General features: G+C 54.0%; 2 protein-coding genes across 6 annotated transcripts; one reads left to right on the top strand and one right to left on the bottom strand.

The window, feature by feature from the left end:
• Positions 1-291: 291 nt before the first annotated feature.
• On the top strand, positions 292-11,483 carry NHERF4 (NHERF family PDZ scaffold protein 4). 4 transcript variants are annotated; one of them, XM_073320692.1, is made up of 10 exons: positions 292-361; positions 2,074-2,101; positions 2,915-2,979; positions 4,162-4,373; positions 4,972-5,158; positions 5,315-5,451; positions 6,150-6,354; positions 6,731-6,927; positions 7,192-7,395; positions 8,271-9,172. In XM_073320692.1, the coding sequence occupies exons 1-10, from the start codon at positions 346-348 to the stop codon at positions 8,487-8,489; spliced, it is 1,470 nt and encodes a 489-aa protein (XP_073176793.1). In that variant the 5' UTR covers positions 292-345; the 3' UTR covers positions 8,490-9,172. The 4 variants fall into 4 exon arrangements, with proteins under 4 accessions (XP_073176793.1, XP_073176794.1, XP_073176795.1 ...); XM_073320693.1 differs by lacking the exon at positions 8,271-9,172 and adding an exon at positions 10,518-11,483 and having other exon boundaries at positions 331-361; positions 2,894-2,979; XM_073320694.1 differs by lacking the exon at positions 8,271-9,172 and adding an exon at positions 10,449-10,535 and having other exon boundaries at positions 331-361; positions 2,894-2,979.
• DRC12 (dynein regulatory complex subunit 12 homolog) lies at positions 10,512-18,338 on the bottom strand. 2 transcript variants are annotated; one of them, XM_073320700.1, is made up of 6 exons: positions 18,274-18,338; positions 17,084-17,164; positions 15,985-16,050; positions 14,582-14,695; positions 12,315-12,445; positions 10,512-11,975 (listed from the first exon to the last, which is right to left on the bottom strand). In XM_073320700.1, exons 2-6 carry the CDS (start codon positions 17,148-17,150, stop codon positions 11,847-11,849), a joined length of 507 nt encoding a protein of 168 aa, XP_073176801.1. In that variant the 5' UTR covers positions 17,151-17,164; positions 18,274-18,338; the 3' UTR covers positions 10,512-11,846. The 2 variants fall into 2 exon arrangements, with proteins under 2 accessions (XP_073176801.1, XP_073176802.1); XM_073320701.1 differs by lacking the exon at positions 18,274-18,338 and adding an exon at positions 17,861-17,904.
• Positions 18,339-22,253: the final 3,915 nt, after the last annotated feature.

Genomic DNA, 22,253 nt, shown 5'->3' with positions numbered 1-22,253 from the left:
TATCCTTATTGAACCTGCACTTATCCTTATTGAAGAAGGGGGTGGGGGGTGTTTTAATGGCTGGGGCTGAGAGCCTGAACTCCTCGGTTCCATTCCCAGCTCTGCCACTGACTTGCTGCGTGACCGTGGCCAAGTCCATTCACCCCATGGCCCCCTACTGCTGGGCTGGCTGAGGTGTGACCTGGAGGGGTCAGCCGAGGGGAGCTGTTCTCTCTTGCTGAGACTCATGGGTGCAGGGGAAGACTCCTGTCTTGTTTAAATATTAAACCGGTGCAGTCTTGGAGGAGGCGGGGACACCAGCTTCACCCGCCACTTCACGCTGTACCTTGCACCTTCGCCACAGCCATGAAGGAAAAGCAAAGTAAGTAGCTGAGGCTTATGGCGTGGGTGGGAAGCAGCTGGGGGGAAAGGGGGTTGATTCTGAGGAACCTACCCCACACACATAACCAAGGGCCCGTGGCTTTCTTTACTCTCCAGGTGCTGGGGGCGGGATTGGGTGGCTGCAGGAGTTCTTGGGCGGGGGAAAGGGTCCTGATGACATCCGAAGAGACAGACAACCCTTCATTTGGGAGTTCTAGGCAGCCCCCCAGTTCCATGGGATTGTGGGTTCTCTAGGGCTGGCTTTCTGTGTGGCTTATATTTTGGGGGCCAAGGGCATTATCCCTGACAAGTTACTCTCTGCCCTTTCCCTAAGCACCATTGCCCTCTCGTCCTGCCTCCCTAAAAGCCCAGTCCTGACCCTGAGGACAGTGTGTCCCTGGCTGTGAGCACTGCAGCTCAGGCCTTGTCTCGTACCTCCCTCGCTCTCCATGGCCAGGTTTCTGCAGCAGCAGGCCAGGTTGGGCTGGGTACTAAGTACCCAGTTAAGTGGAGGTGAAGGCTGTGAGGTTCACTCTCCTGCTCAGAAACGCAGAGGTATGTGCCACTGGCGAGAACAGGTCTGGACTGCACCCCCAGAGCTGCCTCCCTGCTGGCTGGATGCCCTGCACTGAGCCTCAGTTAGCCAGAGAGTGGTGGCACCATGCCAGCTATTTCTTGGGGCAGGATCGGGGGGGTCAAATTCCATCCCCTGCCAGCCCCTCCACCCGCAGAGGCCCCAGGTCTCCTTCCGTATCCCCGCTCTCTTACCCACACAACGCATGATCCAGGGCTGCCGGAAGTCATGTTCTTGGCATTCCCCTCTGCTGTGCCATACGGGCACAGGGGAGTAATATTTGATGCTACAGCAGAAGGCAGTACAGCACCCCCTGCCCCTCTCTCTGGACAGTCTGAGTGGAGGGGTGGCCCGGTCAAATTTCAGTGGCGTTAGGCCCTTGCAGCGGGAGCAATACTGATTTAGCAGAGAGGAATGCTGCTTAACCCCCTCTTCCCCACTGGCTCCAGGGCCTATGCAACTTTGAGCAAATGCACAAACCTTGCAGGGGGTGGGAGGGAAGTGTTCACACATGCCCCTGACTCCTTCCCCCTCCCCCCGTAGGCACACACAGTTGGCTCCACAGCAGAGAGCTGGGGCTCAGGAGGCTGTGGTCCTCCAAAATGCATCTGATTCACTGATCCCAACTTGGGTCTCCAGCTGCCTCTCCCCCTCTCTCACCTGGTTGAGGGTGGAGGTGGATGGACCAAAGCTGTGTTGTGCTGTGTGTGCTTGTACACAAGTGCATCTCCGGGGCATCCCCCTCACGTGGGCAAGAAGTAGGCCCTACGGTGCGCAAGGACAAGGCTCCCTCCCCTCCTGACAAACCCAGGAACTGCCATCCACCTGGAATGTTCACTGGGTCCCGCCTGTAGGAAAGGAGGCCCCTGAGCTGTGTTTGTGCCCATCTAGTCTGGGCTCTGCTTACAGCTCCTGGAAGGGGACCAGCCACAAGAGGCTGGGTCGGTGTCCCTGTGGGGGGCCCTGCCTCGGTGAGCGCATGGCAGTGCTTTGGGGCATGTGCTGGGGCAGGGTCTGCTAGCCCCAGGCAGGGGGTGGGCATGTGAATGCAGCCCAGGTGAGGTGATTTGTGCGCCTGCACAATGCAATGTCAGGGCTACTAGAGAGATGGTCTGACCTCAGAGCCTTTTCTTTCGCAGGGCTTGAGGATACCAAGGAGTTAACCCTGTAAGTGCTGAGCTACTCCTGTATACTTGGGTTTTGCTGGTCTCCTTAGGGTGCCTTCCTGGTCCCATGCCAATTGCTTCCTGTGCCTGTGTGTGGGAGTGTGACAAATCCATGGGCATGTGGGACTTCACAGTTCTTGTGGGCTCTTGGGAACTTCTCGGGCACAGTGGGGACCCCCCCCTTGCTCCAAAATCTCTGGCTAAAGGAGAATCTCCCTTAGCTGTTAGCAGTATGGGGGCCATGAGACACAGCTGAGCAGTTCAGATTCAGAGGGAAGTGGTGTCCAGACATGCCAGACACCCATTGCAGTAGGAAGATAGTGCTTCCCATGCAGGACTGGACTCCTGGTCTGCTTCCTCTGGCTGTAGCCAATATTTGATGCTACAGGGAAAGGCGGTACAGCACCTGGCTCGTTGTGCCATGCTGTATGGCAGGGGTGTGAGGAGATTCCTTCCTGACCCCTGACATGATCATCTCATACCCTTAGCTTCCCACGGCCTTGCCCTCCAGTGTCCCATTCAGGTCCCTTTCCCTCCCCTCCATTTCTATATGAACACTGGAGCCTGTGGGCAAGATTCTCCCAAGGAAGGAGACAGCAAATACAGCCCCCTTCTGCCTGCCCCCCCTAACATTTTTGGGCTCCCAACAGGATAGGGCTGGGATTCCCTGCAGCAGGTGCCCAGGCCAGCTGCAGCCCATGTGGCTGGGGTGCGATGTCACGGCACACCGAGCTGGAGTGGGGCCCAGTGAGTCTGGCTGCTGTAGATTGACGTCTCTTACCTATTGTTGTAGATTCTTCTCTTATTGTTTCAGGAAATTTGAATTCAACCCCAAAGACGGGATTGATAACCCAGCCCTATCACTGGCAGAGGACTCCGGTAAGCGGCAGCCCTGGGCTTGCAAACTGACTTAGAAGAAACTAGGCTCAGCAGCATCCCCCCGCCCCTCCAAGGCCAGGCTGGGTGCTGTGTTTGTGTGAGGAGTAGGGTGGGGCGGGGGGGGGGGCAGACATGACCTGTAGAGTGAGACCACCCACCAGCATGTGATCTTGCATAAGTGACTAAAACTGTTCATAACTGATGCTTCTTGGGCACTTCAATTCCGTGTAGAAGGAGAAGGCCCCCGTCCTGAGCCCTCGTGTCTGAGAGAGCTGCCAACAGCCCCTTCCCTCCCCCCACCTCCCGACTTGGATTGGAGACCCTTGCCTGCACTGCACCCACGCCCCTCTGTAACGGGGGGGCAGAGGCCTGGACGGAGGCCAGCCTGCATGCAGTCTCTTTGCTGCTGTCTTTTTGTTGGGGGAGAGGTTCAGTGAGTCTCTTCTTTGCTTCTGGCAAAACCAAACCGAGGGAGACCTGACCCCAATAACCCTCCCCCCATGTACAGAAGGATGAGGTGAAACCAGACAGGGGAAAAGTCCCTGCTGGGAGGCAATCACATGCAAGTGCAGCGGGATGCGCATTCCCATGCAGGGAGGCTCACAGGCGCATGTGGGTGCATATGCACCCACAGTGTGACACGAATAGGTACGTGCACAGACACATGACACCCGTATGTGTCTGCATGTACACAGCAACCCAGGCAGGTGCATAAGCACAGGTGGACATGTGTGTGTGCACACGGACGTGTCCTGAGTACAGATGAGCCCAGGCACACTGGGACTTCGGGATGCACCCGGGCAGGTGCACAGCCAAAAGTGGACTCTATCCATATGGTATGAATATGCAGAAGTGCCTGGGACAGATGCACAAAGACACAGGCCGGTACACACACAGGCACGTGAGCATCCAGCTGGTACAAGACTGAGCAGGCCTGGCAATGAGATGGTGCACAGACTAGAATCCCACCTGGCCAGGAGGAGGCAGAATCCTGCCTCTCTGTAGCAAACCTGAATGACTGAGGCTCCCCAGAGGGTGTGGTGCATGGCGGGGGGGGAGGTTACCCCAGTTCATTAATATCTCTACACGCTTACTGATTCCCCACATGCTGCCTACCTATGTCCCCCTCCACAGTGGCAGCCTGGGTACCACGTGGCACTCACAGGCTCTGTTCTCCTTCAGATACAGAAGACGCAGGGAAGCCACGATTCTACCTGCTGACCAAGGGCGATGGGGAGAGCTTTGGGTTCTGCCTACGTGAGGAAGTGGGGTACAAGGGGCACATCATCCGGCAGCTTGCCTGTGGGGGGATGGCCCAGCGCAGGGGCCTGCAGGACGGGGACCGGATCCTGGAGGTGAACGGTGAATACGTGGACAACATGGAGCACTTCAGGGTAAGCCATGGGCAGGGCTGAGCACCGAGGTCTGTGACTAGCACCATCAGCTCAGCCTGGTTAACGGGGGATGAACTGTCATGCGGCACTGGCTGCCCCACACTGTACCCTTCTGACTGTCCATGGTAGGAGCCAGCAGAGACCTGGCATGGGCCTGAGCCATAACATCTGGCTCCAAAACCAAACTCCCCTGGAGCTCCAGTGTATTGGGATCTGGGCTTTGGTTCAAGTCAGTGTCCCATGGGCGGTTGGGTGGCTCCCGTGAAATGAGTTTGCTGGGCCTCAGCTCAATTCCTAACGTCCACAGCCCAGCAACAACCACTCCACCTGGCCCCTTGCCAGCAGCATTAGCCCAAAGCATGAGCAGGCCATGACTGCAGAGCCCCCTTCTCTGTCCGAGCAGGGGCAAGTCACATGGCAGGGCAGGGTTGGGAAGCTTGCTCTGCTGCAGCCCAGGTTCTCCCTGTCCTGTGGCCAAACAGAGGACTAGAGTCTCCAAGACTGTCAATTTAGTACCTTCTGCCAGCACGACATCCCTCCCAAACCCTGTGTCTGGAGCCCCCTGGCCCTGGGCCCATATGCCTGGATTCTTTTGCAGGTGGCGCAGAAGATCAAGGCCAGTGGTAACCAGGTCACTGTCGCAGTCCTGGATGGTAATGCCTACGAAGTTGCAAAAGCCCTTGACAAGAACCTGGCAGAGCTGCTGCCGGGCCACACCAGGCCGCGGCTCTGCCATGTCGTGAAGGACAAAAGTGGCTTTGGCTTCAGGGCTTCAGCTCCAGAAGGTAAAAGAAAACATCAAAACCCTGCCAGTGCTTCCTGTGTGTATATTCCTCTACCTGCTTCCCCACGGCAGGGCCAGCCGGGCCTCCAGGCGCGGGGCGCTTCCCCATGGTGGCTGGGCTTGCCAGCACTATCCCTTTGTTCTACTCTCCATGCAGGTGTGAAGGGCACGTTCCGGCTGTCCGTGACGAGCAACGGCCCAGCAGATAAAGCGGGTGTCCCCTCTGACTCCTGGCTGCTTGAGCTGAATGGGGCCAGTGTGAGGAACTACACTTATGCACTGCTCACCAGGAAGGTACATGCCCAGGCCTAGCGTCCCACTGCCAGGCTGTTCCCCAGGGTGGGGGGCCACCAGGTCGCAGATTGGCCCGAATCTCCCCTCAGGTCCTTGGAACATGTCTGTCAGACACTTGCTGCCTTTTGCCTTACTAGATCCCATTTCCTTCCCTCCCACCCACTCATCACTGAACACCTCTCTGCCCTGCATCAGGCCCCCTTCGTCTGCCTATCCGCTCCCACTCACTATTCCTCAGTCACTGTCCCTCTGTCCTTCCTTCACCTCTCTGTCCTCCTGTCCCCACTTTCCCTCTTCATCTGCTTGTCCCTCCCCCACAGCCTTCATCCTCTTCTCTCCCCCTGTCCTCCTCACAATCACGCCTCATGTAAGGCTGGCAGCGTCTGTCTGTCCAAAGTCACAGATCCGGTCACCTTCTGGCGCCACACTCAGCAGATGGTAGTGGACAGTTCCCTGGGGACACAGGGCCCTTCACCCTGGAGATGCCCCACCAGGTCAATGCCCAGTTCTCTCCACACTCCGTGTTCCGAGTTCTGATGCGTGTGGTGAAGGCACGATGCCTATGACTGTCCATCCCTGCCCCTGGTCTCCAGGCTATTCCATGGCCTATGCCCTGCGGGAGGGTGTCAGGGGGCCCGGTGCTGATTCTAACCAGGCCCACGTGGCTCTCTGTGCGCATGTGTTTCTTTCGGAGCCAGCTCAAGCAGAGTGGCAGCAAAGTGACCCTGCTGGTGATAGATGCCAAGTCGGAGGAGTTCTACCGGCTGCAGGGTGTCAGGGTCATAGCTGCCATGGCCGATGCCGCCACGCTGCCCTTCAAGGCCAGGAAACTGCACATGGTGAAAGGTCCAGATGGCTACGGGTTCCTGCTGAAGGAAGAGAGGGGCAGCTCAGGGAGGATGGGTAAGTCGGCCCGGGATGGGGAGCTAGGGCTATCGGTGCGTATCGTAGAGGTAGAGGCCTGAGCACAGGTCTGGGAGCCCAGAGCTAATGAGTTCTGTTCCTGATGCTGACCCTGACTTCTTAGGGACTTGCCCAAGGTCACCCATCTGCCTCAGTTTACCCATCTGTAAAAGGGGGATATTGTCCCTAATCGCTGCCTGGCGATGAGGACCAATGCATTAGCTGGACGGGGCCAGCCCCACTGTATGGACCCTGTCAGTAAAGAAATTTTAACTTCTCTCTCTCATACTCACAATTTTCCTTTTCTCTCCTCTCCATCTTTCTTTTTTCTTCCTCTCTCTCTCTCTCTCTCTGGGTCCATCCCCCACACATGCAGGCCAGTTCCTGTGTGAGATGGATACCGGGCTGCCAGCCGACAGGGCAGGGATGAGGGATGGAGACCGGCTCCTGGCCGTGAATGGTGAGGGCGTGGAGGGGCTGTGCCACCAGGAGGTGGTGGACATGATCCGCGCTAGCGGCAACCAGGTGACGTTGCTGGTGATTGATCCGGATGGAGACAAATTCTACAGCTTGGTACGTCCCAGCAGGATCGCGGCACAGTGTGAGGGCTGGTGGGCAGCAGGGAGAGATGCCAACCCTGCCCTCTTTGGGGGCAGCAGCCCCACAGGAATTCCTCCCTGGGCACCCTCTGCCATTCAGTGCTGGGTCACTATAGGCCCATGGCCATGTGGGATATCGAGATAGAGGCCTTGGCAAAGCTGACTTCCCGCCTCAGGGATGCTCTCCTCTGGCTCAGGGCCTCAGGAGCTGTGAGCGTCAGGCTGCTTGGTTTTCCAGATGGGGCTGTCCCCGCTACTGTTCTGTGAAGATGGGCACCCTTCATCGGGCACTCACATGGCCTCAGGATCTCATCCCAGCATGCCTCAGCGAAACGGCACACCCATTGGCACGCCCCGCCTCTGCCACCTGGACATGGGGCCGGAAGGGTACGGATTCCAGCTGCAGACCATCACCGACAAGCCGGGGGTCTTTATCACACAGGTAACTCCCCTTGATGCTCCTCACCTCAGTGCCAAGGGTGGGCCAAACAATCTCGGTCAGACTCCGACACACACACATGGAGCCTGAGCTAGAGGCTCCAGATGGCACTGTACTCTGGCATGGGTAGCTCACAGGACTCAGACTCCCTGCCCAGCACCCCTCTCCCCCAAGGCAGAGACTGGGCAGGGAACAGGCCTTTCTGTGTCCCTGGCTGTCCATGCCTGGCATCCTGAGCTGCCTCGCCAACACTGATTTCATTTCCAGCTGGAGGCAATGTTTGGTGGAGGTGAGGGGTGGGGAGTCAGGACACCTGGGTTCTCTTCCCAGTTCTGGGAGGGGAATGGAGTCAGGAGTTATAGCAGAGCTGGAGACTGGGAGCCAGGACTCCTGGGTTCTCTTCCTAGCTCTGGGAAGGGAGTAGTTACAGCAGGGGGCTGGGAACCAGGACTCCTGGCTTCTAGTCCCATTGCATTCACTAACTCGCCCATATGGCCGTGTGTAAAGTGCTGTGGGATTCTCAGCTGGGTGGCACTGGGCAGAATCACCTAGTACGGATATTAGAAGGGTTAGCTGGAAAAGTGGGGCCACCCAGAGCCCGGGGCTGCAGTACAGCTTGCCTGCCCTGGACAATAGGCATAGGAGGCCCTGAATAGACAACACCCCATGCTGGTGGTTGTACAATGCTGAGGCAGCCCGCCTGCCATATTCCAAGGCAGGGAGAACCAGTGACTCCCTCTGCCTCACCCACGGAGCATGGTCAGCATCAAGGGTCTCTGCCCCAGCTCTGTGGCCTGCCCATTGGATTGCACGTCTGAGAAGTTGGAGGGGCAGTGAAGGCTGAGTATTTCCTGAGCGGCATGGCTGCTGTCTCCCAGGTGGCCAGGGGCAGCGTCGGGAAGGGAGCAGGCCTGAAGGAGGGGGACGTGGTGATTGAGGTCAGCGGGAGCAACGTGGAGCAGGAGAGCTACAAAGAGGTGCTGGGGAGGATAGAGGAGAGTAGCCAACAGCTGACGTTGCTGGGGTTGGAGCAGGAGGTGCTTAGGAGCTACAGGGAGATGGGCCTCGCTATCACGGCTGTTGTGCCAGAGGGCTGAGATGCTGCTGCTAGGGTCGAGGCCCTGTTGAGTTCTAGGCAGGTGAATGTGAATAAGGCTGGCCCCAGGCTACGTATTGCCCCAGGCTCCACATCGCCCTGCCAGTGCATTCACCTGGGGTCAAGACTCCACAGAGAAGCCAGAGCAGGAGGAGTCGTATTAGCCTAGGCAGGCCCAAGAGCCAGGCCAGAATGGTTTGGTCTCAAGCAGTGGGGCTCCCTCCCCTGCCTGCCGGGAGATGATTCCAGGGGTGTTCCTGCCTAATGTTCCACTTTCCTTTCCTTAGGGCTTCCCTGCCCTGGGGCCTGTAGCCACTGACAGAGCTGGAGTGCCACAAATGGCCCTGCACTGGTGTGACTCATGTCTGCACCAGCTACACCCAGGGCTAAAACCTCAGTGCAGATAAGGCCTCTGTCACTTCTCTGGGCCTGGGGCTCGCTAACTCTTCTCCCTGCAAGGCGTTTGTGCCCTTCCCATGGCAGGAGCTCTCAACAGCCAAGCTCTTCCCTCCGCACCTGGGATGGTTTTTCATTGCTTGCTCCTCTCTGGCCTCCCTCCAGCTCATCAGTGACTTGTTAGTCAGAACAAATGCAACAGGCCAGACTCTGCTCTGTTGCCTGGCTGTAACTGCCTAAAAGCTAGTTTTCAGAGGAGCAGCCGTGTTTAGTCTGTATTCGCAAAAAGAAAAGGAGGACTTGTGGCACCTTAGAGACTAACCAATTTATTTGAGCATGAGCTTTCGTGAGCTACAGCTCACTTCATAGATTCATAGATATTTAGGTCAGAAGGGACCATTATGATCATCTAGTCTGACCTCCTGCACAACGCAGGCCACAGAATTTCACCCATCCACTCCTGCGAAAAACCTCACACCTATATCTGTGCCATTGAAGTCCTCAAATCGTAGTTTAAAGACTTCAAGGAGCAGAGAATCCTCCAGCAAGTGACCCGTGACCCGTGCTACAGAGGAAGGCGAAAAACCTCCAGGGCCTCTTCCAATCTGCTCTGGAGGAAAATTCCTTCCCGACCCCCAATATGGCGATCAGCTAAACCCTGAGCATATGGGCAAGATTCATCAGCCAGATACTACAGAAAATTCTTTCGTGGGTAAGTCGGATCCCACCCCATCTAATATCCCATCACAGGCCATTGGGCCTATTTACCATGAATATTTAATTACCAAAACCATGTTATCCCATCATACCATCTCCTCCATAAACTTATCATCGGATGCATGCCGTGGAAACTGCAGCAGGCTTTATTTATACACAGAGAATATGAAAAAATAGATAAGCTATTCACTTTAGATAAGCTATTACCAGCAGGACAGTGGGGTGGGAGGAGGTATTTTTTCATATTCTCTGTGTATAAATAAAGCCTGCTGCAGTTTCCACGGCATGCATCCGATGAAGTGAGCTCTAGCTCACGAAAGCTCATGCTCAAATAAATTGGTTAGTCTCTAAGGTGCCACAAGTCCTCCTTTTCTTTTTGCGTGTTTAGTCTGTATTCACAAAAAGAAAAGGAGGACTTGTGGCACCTTAGAGACTAACCAATTTATTTGAGCATAAGCTTTCGTGAGCTACAGCTCACTTCATCGGATGCATTCAGTGTTAGTGTAGTTACTCCAACTTACACCATTGTAAATGGGAGCAGAACCCAGGTCAGGAACACCAAGTGAATTTGCTCCTAGCCCCTGGAGTAAATCTAGAGTCACTCCATTATCTTCAGTTGCTCTGGATTTACATGGTTATTAGATTGAGATCAGAGTCCCTGTCTTGCTATCTGGCCCCCAAGTCACATGCGGGGCATATCTGGATGGGGGGAATCCCAGGGGTGACAGAGAAGTAACCAAACTGTATTTGACCCACCCCTGCAAACTGATTCTAAGAACCTCTTCCCTGTACCACATGTCACCTGGAACCCTGATCTCTGCTGCTTCCCCTGTCTCCCTTTGGACAGCCCCTATGCTCAGGGTCTCCAGAAGGGCCATGTAAGTGACTGGTGCTGACCCTTCTCCGTTCCACGCAGGAGCCACGGTGTGAGGACTGGAAGGGACGGAGCCAGTCATTCTAGCCACTCTGTGCTGGACCTGTGGGCTCAGCGCAATCCCAGCTCTGGAGCGGCTACAAACCATGGCCTAGACCAACCCTGGACATGCGATTTTGCACGCACAATAACTTGCACTTTGATTCTTCCCTTGATTTTATTTTCTGGTGAGCTGCTACACCAATCAGCTGATCTTGGGACTTTAAAGCTGCCACTTCTCCTGTGATTGGTCTCAGAGATTAAGGGCTGGCCCAGTGTGGGAGCAGGGACCAGAACAGGTGCGGTCAGTGAAATAAGGAGGTTCAGGGGCCTGCACCTAAGGGAAACCAATCACCCACCTGGCTTTTTATTAACAGACACAGTGGCACCATGTGTAACGGAAGGACAATCTTGTCTCTTCACCCCTTTTGCTGATAGCACTGGCTCTGCCAAGGAGCTGTACCTGGGGGTGCTGCAACAAAGCATGGAGGTTTGGAGATAGTAAAGTTGCTGCATTGGGTCCTAATTGTGGCTTTTACAAGTTAACCTCCCCAGCTGCACAGTTTGGAGAGACGCTGAGGTTAGGGGCAGGAAAACCCTGCCTCCTGAGAGGTTGTGGCACATGGGCTTGGGAGGAAGGGGTGCAATGGACCGGGCTCTCTGTTAAGAATCAAGAATTATCTGGGGCAGGAATGGCAGGGGGGGTCAGCAGTTGCATGGCACGCAGGGGGCAGGGCCCCAAACAGTTACTCCCTTTTCCTGGCGCCTGACCCCCATGGTGTAAGTTCCCAGCTAGCTGAGGATCTGGCCCCTTGTATTGTGCCACGCATAGACCCCCCCTCCCCGCAACCTTCCCTTCTGCAAGCCCCACCCCGCAGCTGCCGTCCATCCCTCCTGCTGTACAGGAGCTGGCTCCCACTTCCTCCTCTTATTCTCATTTTACACAATTAAAACAATTTTAAAAAATTACCGAAGCTGGTTTGAGAAGCAGTGAACCTGGTGGGACTCTCTGGGAAGGAGCAGGATGGGGAGGGAGAGCGGGAAGGGCTGTTCTCAGCAGAGAAGCCAAGGACCAAAGGGGGCATGGAGACTGAACTGTTCTCTCACTGCTAGCTGGGGGGCCCCAGGCCAAGGTGAGCTGGGCCTGGTGTTGAGAGAGCTGCCCTGGGGAAAGAGGACACCAGTCTCCAGGGCTATTGATACAGGTCCTTCCCACAGTTAGGAGAATACCTGCTAGCCCTGCAAGGCAACCCATCACAGCTGCCACTGCTGGGGGGTTAGTGCTTGGGTGGGGTGTCCACACGGCCCTTTTCCCCAGCATAAACCAGGGCCCTAGATCTCCAGGGGATTGAGCCCGAACTCTCGCAGTCTCTCCTTGTGCTCCATGTGCATGGCCGTGGCTTCCTTCTCCCAGCAGCCCTGGGCGGCTGCCAGCTTGGAAAGGACTCTGTCTAGGCTGCCCTGGAGGGAGAGAGCAGAGAAGTAACAGGTGACGAACAGCCGCTAAGGGGGGGCCTCCTCTGGATCAGGCTGTTGGGGGCCTAGTGGGGAGGCTCTGGAACTGGGTGCCTAGATGCTGCAGTGGGGGCACCCTGGGAACACACAGAGTAGATACCAGCAGGTAGCCACTCTTCGCTCTGTGTCTCTGGTTAATTGGAGATAGGACCCCCAGCTTTGTGGAGCAGGGCTGGCAGGTTCCTCTAAGAAGAGGAAGATTCTTCCAGCCCACCCCATGGCCTGCTCCGACAGGGCTCGCCCACCCCACAGGCATGGCGCCAGACCCCTGACACAGCAACTTACGTGCAGGATCTTTTCATACTCTGTCTCCATGGCATCGATTTTGCCCTGCAGCTCTGTGATGGTCCGGTCCTTCTCCCCCAGCACCTGCTCTCTCTCCGCCCGGGCCTGCTGGATAGCCTCACGGCAAGTTGCTGCCAGAGAGGAACACCAGGGAGTGAGAGGAGGAGGGCAGTGGAGTGGGAATGTTGAATAGCTGCAGGGGATGGCAGGCAGCAGAGCCCAGCACCGGGGCCTGGGTAGGAGGTGGAGAATCAGGACTGGCCTCACCTTGAGGGCAGAGGAGCAGGTAAATGCACCACAGCGATTATGTCAATGACAAAGTGCCCTCTGCCCCGGGCACAGGATGCTGGGTATCAGCATCAAATTCTTTGCAATGTATGGAGAGAGACCATCCCTTAAACAGCACCAGAACCAGCCAAGGGGTGAGGAGTTCACCCACGTGGGGTTCAGCAGCATTGAGACCAGAGCACACCTTGGGAAGGGGTTAAGAGGCTTTTCCCAAAAGGGGAGGGGAAGCAGCATGAAACAGTTTTGGGCAGGGAGGAGGGGGGGAGTTCCAACCCCCAGGAACCACACCACCAAAAGCTTCATTGCTATCTGACTGCAGCAGAAGGTGCTTGAGCAGAGAGCCCAGCGGGGAAGGTGGATTCTGCATGCGGGATTTCCCTATGGCTGCTGCATGAGGCGGAGCAGAATCCCCTCGCTCTCCTAGCGCTGCAGGGGCTGTGAGGGGTTGGGGAGGAAGAGATCTTGTCACAGTGGTGTTGACGGAGAGTGCAGGGCTGAGAGGCGCCCAGACTACAAGATCAAAGATGGGATCCCACTTGTTTAGCGTTCCCTTTGGATGGAAGAGGTCCCAGCCTGGATTCCAAGGGCCCCACTAAGCCTACAGGGGAAATGCTGCTGGTCCCAGAGAGAAGCACATTCCCAGAATTGCCATTCAGCAGGTGACAATGTGTCTCAGAAATTCCCTGCTGGCCAGCACGCACATCCCCGCTTCCTGGAGGGCAGAAACATGGCCATGAACTGCCCCACCGGCCTGGGTCACCTCCCTCCATCCCAGAGTGTCAGGCTGTCCTACCGAGCTGCTCCTGGAGCTGCTTCGTCTCAGTCTCCAGTTGCTGTATGCGGGTCTCTGTCTACCGCTGGAGCTCCTGGTACTGCCGGATCATCTCTGAGTGGCCAGGAGCACAAGGGTGGGGAGAGGAAGGTGCCAAACATGGTGACTCTTTGAGAGATACAAAAATGCAACCCAGCGGGCACGCTCCCCTCCTGTCTGTCATAGGCTCTTCTCGGAGCCCATCGCTATCTCCCTTCTGTAATGTTTCGATCCTCACCCTGGGAGGCAGGGCAGGGCTATTACCCCATTTTGGGGGTGGGGAACCGAGGCACAGAGAGACTAAGGGACAGGCCCACGGTCGCACAGGTGGGCTGTGGCAAAGCAGGGGACTGAACCCAGGTCTCAGGTTAACCACTGAACCATCTGTCCCTCCCTGCCCTGCCCTGCAGAGGGTCTCCGTGTGGGAGACCCCTCCCACCAGCACTAAAGGGCAGGAGGGCTGTATGGGCAGAAGAGAGCCCCAGAGGGGAATTTTGCCCATCAGCCTAGCTGCAGGGAGCCAAAGCAGCGTAGGGTTTATATACTGCTCAGACTCCACACCACTGGCTGAGCTTTACCTTCAAGAAAAGGCCCTGGCAGGGGTTAGAGCTGTTGAAGAGGGAAGCGTTTGCTAATGGGAAAGGCCAGTGGAGGCCTTCCACATGAGGGGAGCCCAGATTCCAGACCTCGGGACAAAGGTTAAGGCTCTTGAGTCCACAGCTGGGGGCACATCTGCCCCCGGCTCACAGGGTGCGTACGGCCCAATAGAACCAGGGAGGTGCTGCTCTGTGGGGATGGGTGGAGTGGGATGTGAGGAGCCTCCAAGGGACAATGCAGCTCCACGTAGGGAGGGCTATGAGGGAGCAATGGCAGTGTGTCCACAAGCCCAGTTGTGTTCCATTCCTCTGGGACAATTGAGGGGCATCCACTGGTCTGGAGGGAATGGAGCACATGGCCTTTGGCTGCAGCTGCCTCTGCCTGCCTAGGAGGAACGTTAGGGGTTCAGGCAGCCCTCAAGCTTCGGCCAGTAGCCAGCTGCAGCCGCCCGCTATCATCTCCCAGCCACTTCCCCACCAGGCGGTGCTGAAGAAGCATGGAGGGGTTCCCTCTTAAAGCAGCAGGATGCCACACCCCACAAGCATTAGGCAACAGAGCCCCAGCCCCTCACCTTCGTAAATGTCTTTCTTGTCGTCCCGTGACATCTCCAGCTCCCGCTCCAGCTGCCTCTGCTTGAGTCCTTCACTGTCAGCCTTCACCTGCCTGGCCACGTCCCTCCGGAGGGCTGCCGGGCACGGAGATGCATAGCTCAACAGAGAGGCTGGAACCTACTCCCCTCCCCTGACGTGCTGCCCCCAGGCGGGTACCCGGCAACGTTGCCCCTGGAGTCTGTGAATTTGGGGAAGGGACACACCTACACACTTCCATGTGAGAGCAGGAGTACAACGGGCCACAATACCTGGCACTTCTCTACCATCTTCCGTGCCTCGTGCTCAGGGGGCCGCTGCTAACGGTCATGAACTGAACTTCACAGCACTTGCATTGGAGCCCTCTGGAGCTGCCTGGGATGGTGGTGATTCAGTGCAAGGTACCAGTTGTGATCACAACGTCATGGAGAGAGGGAGGCACTGTACTGCTGGACATGCCATCTTCCGGCACTGATGGAGAACCAAGGTCCTGACCACCTGCGGTCATCAACGGGCCCATGCACTGCTCCCAAGCACTAGGGCTCAGATCCTCAAAGGAATTTAAGCACGTAACGTCCACTGATTTCAATGGGTGTTAGGCACTTAAATACCTCCGAGGATCTGGGCCCAGGTTACTAACCCTGATTGCTTGGTCAAATTCACAGATTCGTTCATTGACTCTAAGGCCAGCAGGGCCCACTGTGATCACCACATCTGAGCTTCTGGCTAGATGGGCCATACAACTTCCCTGTATTAATGCCCGTTTTAAACTGGAGCACATCAAGACTGGGTGTTTTTCTAAAATTCTGGTGAATGAAAAGCAGCCACCGCAACCCTTGGTAAGTTGTTCCCACGGTTAATTACCCTTGGCCAAGTACGTGCTGCTTCCCTGAAGTTCTCCCTTGCAGTTTCAATAGCAATGGGATTTTTTTTTCACTTCCTGTCCTGAGCTGTTGCACAGCATCACTGCACCTCATGAAACAGCGGCTGGGTTCCACCCCAGGGGTGGCTGCATTTCAGGGGTGCGGGAGGGACTCCTAGGCATAACCTATAAAACAGTTTGGAAGGCCTTCAAGTTGAAATGGGCTGGAGAGATATAAACCAATGGGCCTGACTCTGTTCTCACGTACAATGGCAGAACTCACTGACCTCGCTGGAGTTATTGCTGATTTACATTGGTGTAACTGAAAGCAGTACTGGGCTCATTACTATGAAAGCAGACGCTTCTGCAGGGGGATAGTGATTGATCCCATATGGGAAACTTGGTGGCTCCCAGCAGCTGTCTCCCCTCTGAAGGGAGAAAACTCCCCTCAGTCCTATCCTCCACCTGTTACCAGTCCCTGGTGTAGCAGGACACATGTCCTGAGGAAAGAGATGAGGCTTTTACCCAGGTGCTCTTTCAGGATGTCGACCTCCAGGGCTGCTTTCCTGTATTTCTCCTCCACTTCATTTTCTGCAGCAAGCGAGCAAAAGAGAGAATGTTATTGCTGATCTATGCAGAGGATGAGATAAGCTCCAGGTAAGCATGGCCATGCATGGGATTGGAATTCTGGCTCCTCACCCACCCTGCAGCTGGATTTTCAAGGGCTCAGTAACAACAAACAGGGCCAGATTTTCTAAAGATCTCCACTACCATTTAGGCATCTAAATAAGGGCCAGATTTTTGACAGAGCTCAGCCCCCAGTGACTCCTGCTATGATGCTTAGGTCCAGATTCTCAAAACGTCGAGAGCCTGACCTGCACCCTGCAGGAGGGTGCTCTTTGGACAATCTGGCCCACAGCACTCACCTACCCTCCTGCCATGTGAAAGTGAGGAGCAGTTTTGCATTTGAATCAGACTTGCCTCAGTGTAGGAACCAGGGCCTGTGAACGATCCCCTGGGCCACCAGTTGGGAGCAAGCCAGAGCAATGCTCTAACCGTTCCTGTGTCCCTTTTGGATAGGAATGTGTCTGCGATACTCCCCTTGTGGCATGCCTGGGATTACCCAGAACATTTCCCTCGGAATCGGGGGGCTGTATTTCACGGACATTGGCTAAAGCAGGGTCTCCTGGACGTGTAAGTCCTGAGGAGCTCCCTCCAAAAATGCATGCCTAGCAGTCTTCCAGCATCCTGTCCCTACCACACCATGCCATATGGTTCCATTTTAAAGGCCCACGGGGAGAAGTAGGGGCCTGGGAGGGCCACTCTCTTTGATTCCTAGCTTCCGCCTTGCTTGGGAGGTTATTAAACTACTTAGGAAAGGCCCTTCTGTTTCTCATCAGAATGTAGGAGCAGCTGCAACAGCGAGGGCGCAGGGGGAGAGAGGATGAAACAGCACCAGTGCTGTTGTCCCCCTGGGGACTGACACATTCCATCAACAGCGTTCCCAGCTTGAGCTTCCTGGAGCCTGCGGCAAAGCCAGCCTCTGGCCCTGGGAGTGGGAGAAATGGGGACAGAAACAGGGATGGGGGAATCTCCTGGACTGCATGGGGGCCTCCACACGCACCTGCCACATTCTTCTTTTTCTTCTGTTTCCCTCCTTTCTTCCCTTTCCCTCTGTTCCTGGGGGCCATTGTTTGCGTTTTTTCTGCAAATAGAAATTGACAAGGCCTATTAACGCCTGTGCTCTGCGGTCTTCCCCAAGGGCAGCTCAGGGCAGAACTGTCTGTGCTGGCCACTGTTGGAGCTGCGGTAGTGGGCTAGAGAAGCGATCCAATCTGGCAAGTCCTGTGCTGCTAAGATACACAAACTTAAATGTACGTTGTGCCTGGGATCCAGGCATGGTGGGACCACAGCATGCACCCTGAGCCCAGGCTGCACCTCCCAGGGCGTGGGAATGGGGGTCTAGGAACAGCTAAAAGGCTACTCAAAATAAAGGAAAAGTAACTGTCCGTTGACCATTCTGCACTGGTTAAAAGAGACAATTACAGAGCGGGTAGCTGATGTTCCTTCTGCAGTGCAACTAATCTAGCACTCAGAGCCAGGGTAGGGAACCAGTACAACAGTCCTACCGCTAGCCGCAGGAATTTGCTCCAGAGCAATTATCTCTGCATTCAGCCCCCCAGCTCATTGTATCAGTGTAATTATCCCAGCTCTCAGCCCCAGTGCACTGGCTCCAAGGCAGTTCAGTTCTCTTCCATCCCACTTTTAGGCTCTGATTCTGATCTCTCTTGTGTAAACTGAAATAACTCCACTGAAGTCAAAGGATATATTCCAGATCTACACTGCTGTGACACAGCTCGGAATCCAGCCCTTAGAGCTCAGCCCAAGCTCTGTTACACACATTCAGTTGAAAACTTTAGATTGTGCAGCTTCCACAAATGTGGCCTCCCCAGCTCCTCGCAGCCTTCACAGTGGTCTCTCTGCAGTGCTGCAGCACCCTTCAGCCGCAGATCTCAAACCACTTGCTATAAGCTGGGGCCAATGGAGACACAGACAAGGGCAGTGACTCATGTTGGGCCGCAAAGGAAATCAGTCTGGACTAAAATTAGAGTCCTGACTCCTAGACCCTGGCTCTAACCGTTAGAATCCACTCCTCCTGCTCGTCACACGCAAACACTTTTTCCATTTGCTGCCTTAAAAGCATCAGTATTTTGCTTCTATTTTTGATTTCGTAGATCTCAGTGGAGCTCCAAAGGGAAAAAGGCTTTTAAACAGTAATTTCTGCTCAAGATACAATTAACTCCCCCTGAATACCTGGAAGTGAAGAGCTTATTATTTCTTGATATGCTGCAGTTATCCAACAGGAAATGTAACCAACCCTGTGTGAGTAGCACCGGGCAAGCCTATCAGCGGTGAGGAGAACCAGTGGCTTGGTGGCTGGGAGCCTATCCTGGCAGTGCAATACAGGGGCTTTACATTGCTAGGCAGCAGGCCCATTTGCTGCTATGGTGACTAAGGGAAGCTTGGCAGAGATGGACTCCAGCAGGAGGGTTCAAGCACAATCAGGAACTGGCAGATTTGCAGCCAGGCTGCCTGTGAGCAGTCAGAGAAAATGTGTCCTTTACAGCTAGGGCGGTAAAATGGGAGAAGACATGGCAAACACAGTGTCGCACTGTGTCTCGCACACACATACACACTCATACAAACAGTCCAACAACGGCATACCGTGACATGCATCGTCACATGAATGCATAGTCATGCTCACTCAGTCTCGCTCACACACACACTTTCTACAAAAAGAAAAGGAGGACCTTAGAGACTAACCAATTTATTTGAGCATAAGCTTTCGTGAGTTACCGCTCACGTCATCGGATGCATTCAGTGGAGAATACAGTGGGGAGATTTATATACACAGAGAACATGAAACAATGGGTGTTACCATACACACTGTAACCAGAGTGATCACTGAAACACTTTTTACAGTTCAACGTGCAGCATTGGCCCACGGCTCTTGGGGCCTTTAGTGACTGCAGAAATCTCAGAGCAATATTGTGCAGCAGCAGTAATGGAATACAGCCAAATCCTCTAGACCAGAAAGGAAACAGATCTTGAAAGCCACAAAGAGGAACGGCCCTAATATCAAAGCCTAGAGGGATTTTTTATTCAAACTGATCATTCTTGTGCTAAAAGTGGTGGCATTTGCTTTAGGTCTTACACGTAAACACAGCATTGCACCCAGGAGTGGGGTTCCAAAAGAGGTGAACATGCTTTGCTTTCGGTGCAATATGGCCTTGGTCAGGTCACTTCCCCTCTCTACCTTGGTCAGGTCACTTCCCCTCTCTACTGTTTCTCCATGTGTCAAATGAGGATCAAAGTCATCTACCACCCAGGGGAAGCGTGAGGATTCATTAATGTCCATGGCACACTTAGAAGATACAAAGTTCGATGCAATCTGAGCCAGTTCTTTGGCTGGAGTAAGAGCTAGGAGTACTTATGCTGCCTGAGAGTCTGGCTGTAAGTGTATTACCCTCAATAGGTCAAAACCCAAGCCTTTACTCTGGTTTGAAATCACAGAAGTTTTGCCTGAGGTGGGGCTTCAGGACTGAGCCCCACATTTGTTAACTCTGGATGTATTACTTTTGGCAGTGTCCCCTGAGCCACAGCGTAATCACTGCCCCAGAGAATGCAGGAACACTCCATCTCTGAGCTCATTTCCTCCCACCCTCTAGGTGCCTTCCAATCTGCTTGTCTTGGTTTTACGCATAAAGGGCCTGGCTCTCCTCTCTCGTACATCGGTGTCAAGCAGAGTAACTCCATGGACGTGAATGGAGTTACAGCAGGGTAAAGCCAGGGTGAGATCAGAATTCAGGCCTTGGCTCTGTCTAACCAATGGGCCAGATCCCCAGCTGCTGTAGAACGGCCCAGCGGCGCTGATGGTTTTTCACTTGTTGAGGATCTGGCCCAATATATTCTGATCTCACACTGATTTTGTATCAGTGTAACTCCATTCACATCAGTGGAGTAATGACTGATTTACAGCGGTCTAACTGAGAAAAAAACTAGACCCTAACTATTGAATACTTGTGGCACCTTAGAGACTAACCAATTTATTTGAGCATAAGCTTTCGTGAGCTACAGAAGTAGCCTCTTCTCACCCTCCCTTTCCTAGACTGTTACCCTGAGTCTTGGCTTGTTTAGCTTTCATCATAAGCTTTCTGGGGCAAGGAACATGTATTAGTCCATGTCTCCAAAGCACCGTATAAATCCATGGCACTATATCAATAGTCAATAATACTTACAGTGGATGAATACATATATTGACAGTGTATTGAATGCTACTGTAAAGTACTGCAGCAGTTTAATAATTGTACCTAGTGCTTATGTAGTCCTTTTCAGATGTAGATCTCCAGCACTTTACAAGCATCGTGACCGCTATTTTACAAATGGGGAAACTGAGGCACGGATAAGTTAAGTGACCAAGATCACAAAGTAGGTCAGTGACAGAGCTCTACCCTCACTTTAATTCTGGTTAAATGTTAAGACCCTTATTGGAGATCTGAATGATGCCAGAGGCAGATGTGTCAGTAACACAGTCACTCAATGTCTGCAGGGTTTGGGCTCTTTGGGTTAGATCTAAAACCCATTCCAGTCCACAGGAGTCTTTTCATGGATCTGAACGGGGTTTGGATCAGGTCCATTGTGGTCGTTATGTTTTGCTCAACAAAGAGAGCCTAACCCCCACAAGTTCTGTCACTGGGAAGTGGTGGCATCATTGGGTTGCCCCTGACACCCTGTGGTGGTCACATGGGTTTGAATATTAGCCAGAATGCATGAGTATCTAAGGGGAAAAGCCTCAAGAACATGGCACTCAATTAATGTGGAAATATTTGAGTCAGTATAATCCTTAGGAAAACTCTCCCAGGTAATTAAAGCCAGGCCGGGAGTTGCCTGTTCCAGAAATAATTACCAGCCCCCGAAGGGCAATGGAATAAAGTTTGTGAGTTTCATGTTAATGTGCATTGATTTATAGGAGGTTAGCTGGCATATCCCCCCCTGCAACTGAAATGTTTGAAAGCAGTCCATTGGCCTGTTGGTACAATGCATCAGATCAAGAATGAAATGGAATCTTTACAAGGAATGAACATCCCCAGAGCAGAAGGTCAACGTGCGGTTAATGAGAATGAAGTGGTGCTTAGACGGTGAGCTGATCTTCTGGGCAGGGGGAATTTCACTTACGGCAATGAAACCGTTGTAGCTCCAGGTTTGGTGGAAGGAATTGCACAATATGTTGCTGCTGGATAAGCAGTGCACCACCACGCAATGTGTAGGCAACACCTGTGTCAATATAAGGCAATGCAGAGCATGCATGTGAAACATTACTGTGGTATAAGGCAATGGCGACACAATGTGGGCACACAACACAGTGTTGTGATATAACCGAATGGCAGGGAAGTTGTAACCTGTCCTGTAACAGGGTGGCCTGCCCCTTTAAGAACCAGGAGGGCTGCAGCCACTCAACCCTGTTCAGGTCGCACTGCCCTGCTATATGTGTGTGGGGTGTTGGTCTGAGGGGGAAAGCCTAGCAGCTGAGGCTAACTGGGGAGGAGAGTAGATAGACTGTGCCTATGGGGTTAGAAAGTCTCTAGGAGCTATCTGAGGACTGTAGCCTGCCGCAACTCTTTGTAGGAGGGGTGGGGGTAGAGCCCAGGTACCCCTAAGAGAGGCTTTTGAAGCTGAGCCCTGCTGGTAACGAAGAGGGCAGGGGGCTGGGCTAAAGAGTCCTTTGTTTTGTGCTTTTTGTTGTCTTTTGCCTAAGGACTCTGTTACCCTGGAAGGGGTTAGTCTCTCCAGAGGGGCTCTTTTGGCGCCAAGTCACCTAGAGTGGGAGTAGGCTGAAGAGCATGGTGGGGAAGCTGGGGTATAGCAACTCCAATTTCACACTATGGCATGAAAGGGTGCTCTGAGATGGCGTGTCTTGAACACGTCCCTTGTACAAACTATGCAGCAGTACACGTCCTTTCTATCCTGCAGGGAAGTTGCTGCCGCTGCTAACTTGCAAGCCATTTCCACCGTTGCCATGGAATCATTGAATTTCCAAGTGGAGACAGGAAGGTGCTGCTCTGAGTCATTTATTCAGAACACTCCAAAAGTGGACTTTACAAAGACAGAAGAGACCCACATCCCCAGAAAGGACACCATTTAATGTAAGCAAGCACTAGGATGTAAATAAATTATTTATTCAAACTAAGTTGTAAAAACCGGCATTGCCCAGCTTGCCGTAGTTGGTGGGCTTT

This window comes from Lepidochelys kempii, chromosome 22 (assembly GCF_965140265.1).
Source record: "Lepidochelys kempii isolate rLepKem1 chromosome 22, rLepKem1.hap2, whole genome shotgun sequence".
Taxonomy (NCBI): domain Eukaryota; kingdom Metazoa; phylum Chordata; order Testudines; family Cheloniidae; genus Lepidochelys; species Lepidochelys kempii.
The sequence above is the reverse complement of the archived record's forward strand: the minus strand, read 5'-3'. Positions and strand labels throughout refer to the sequence as shown.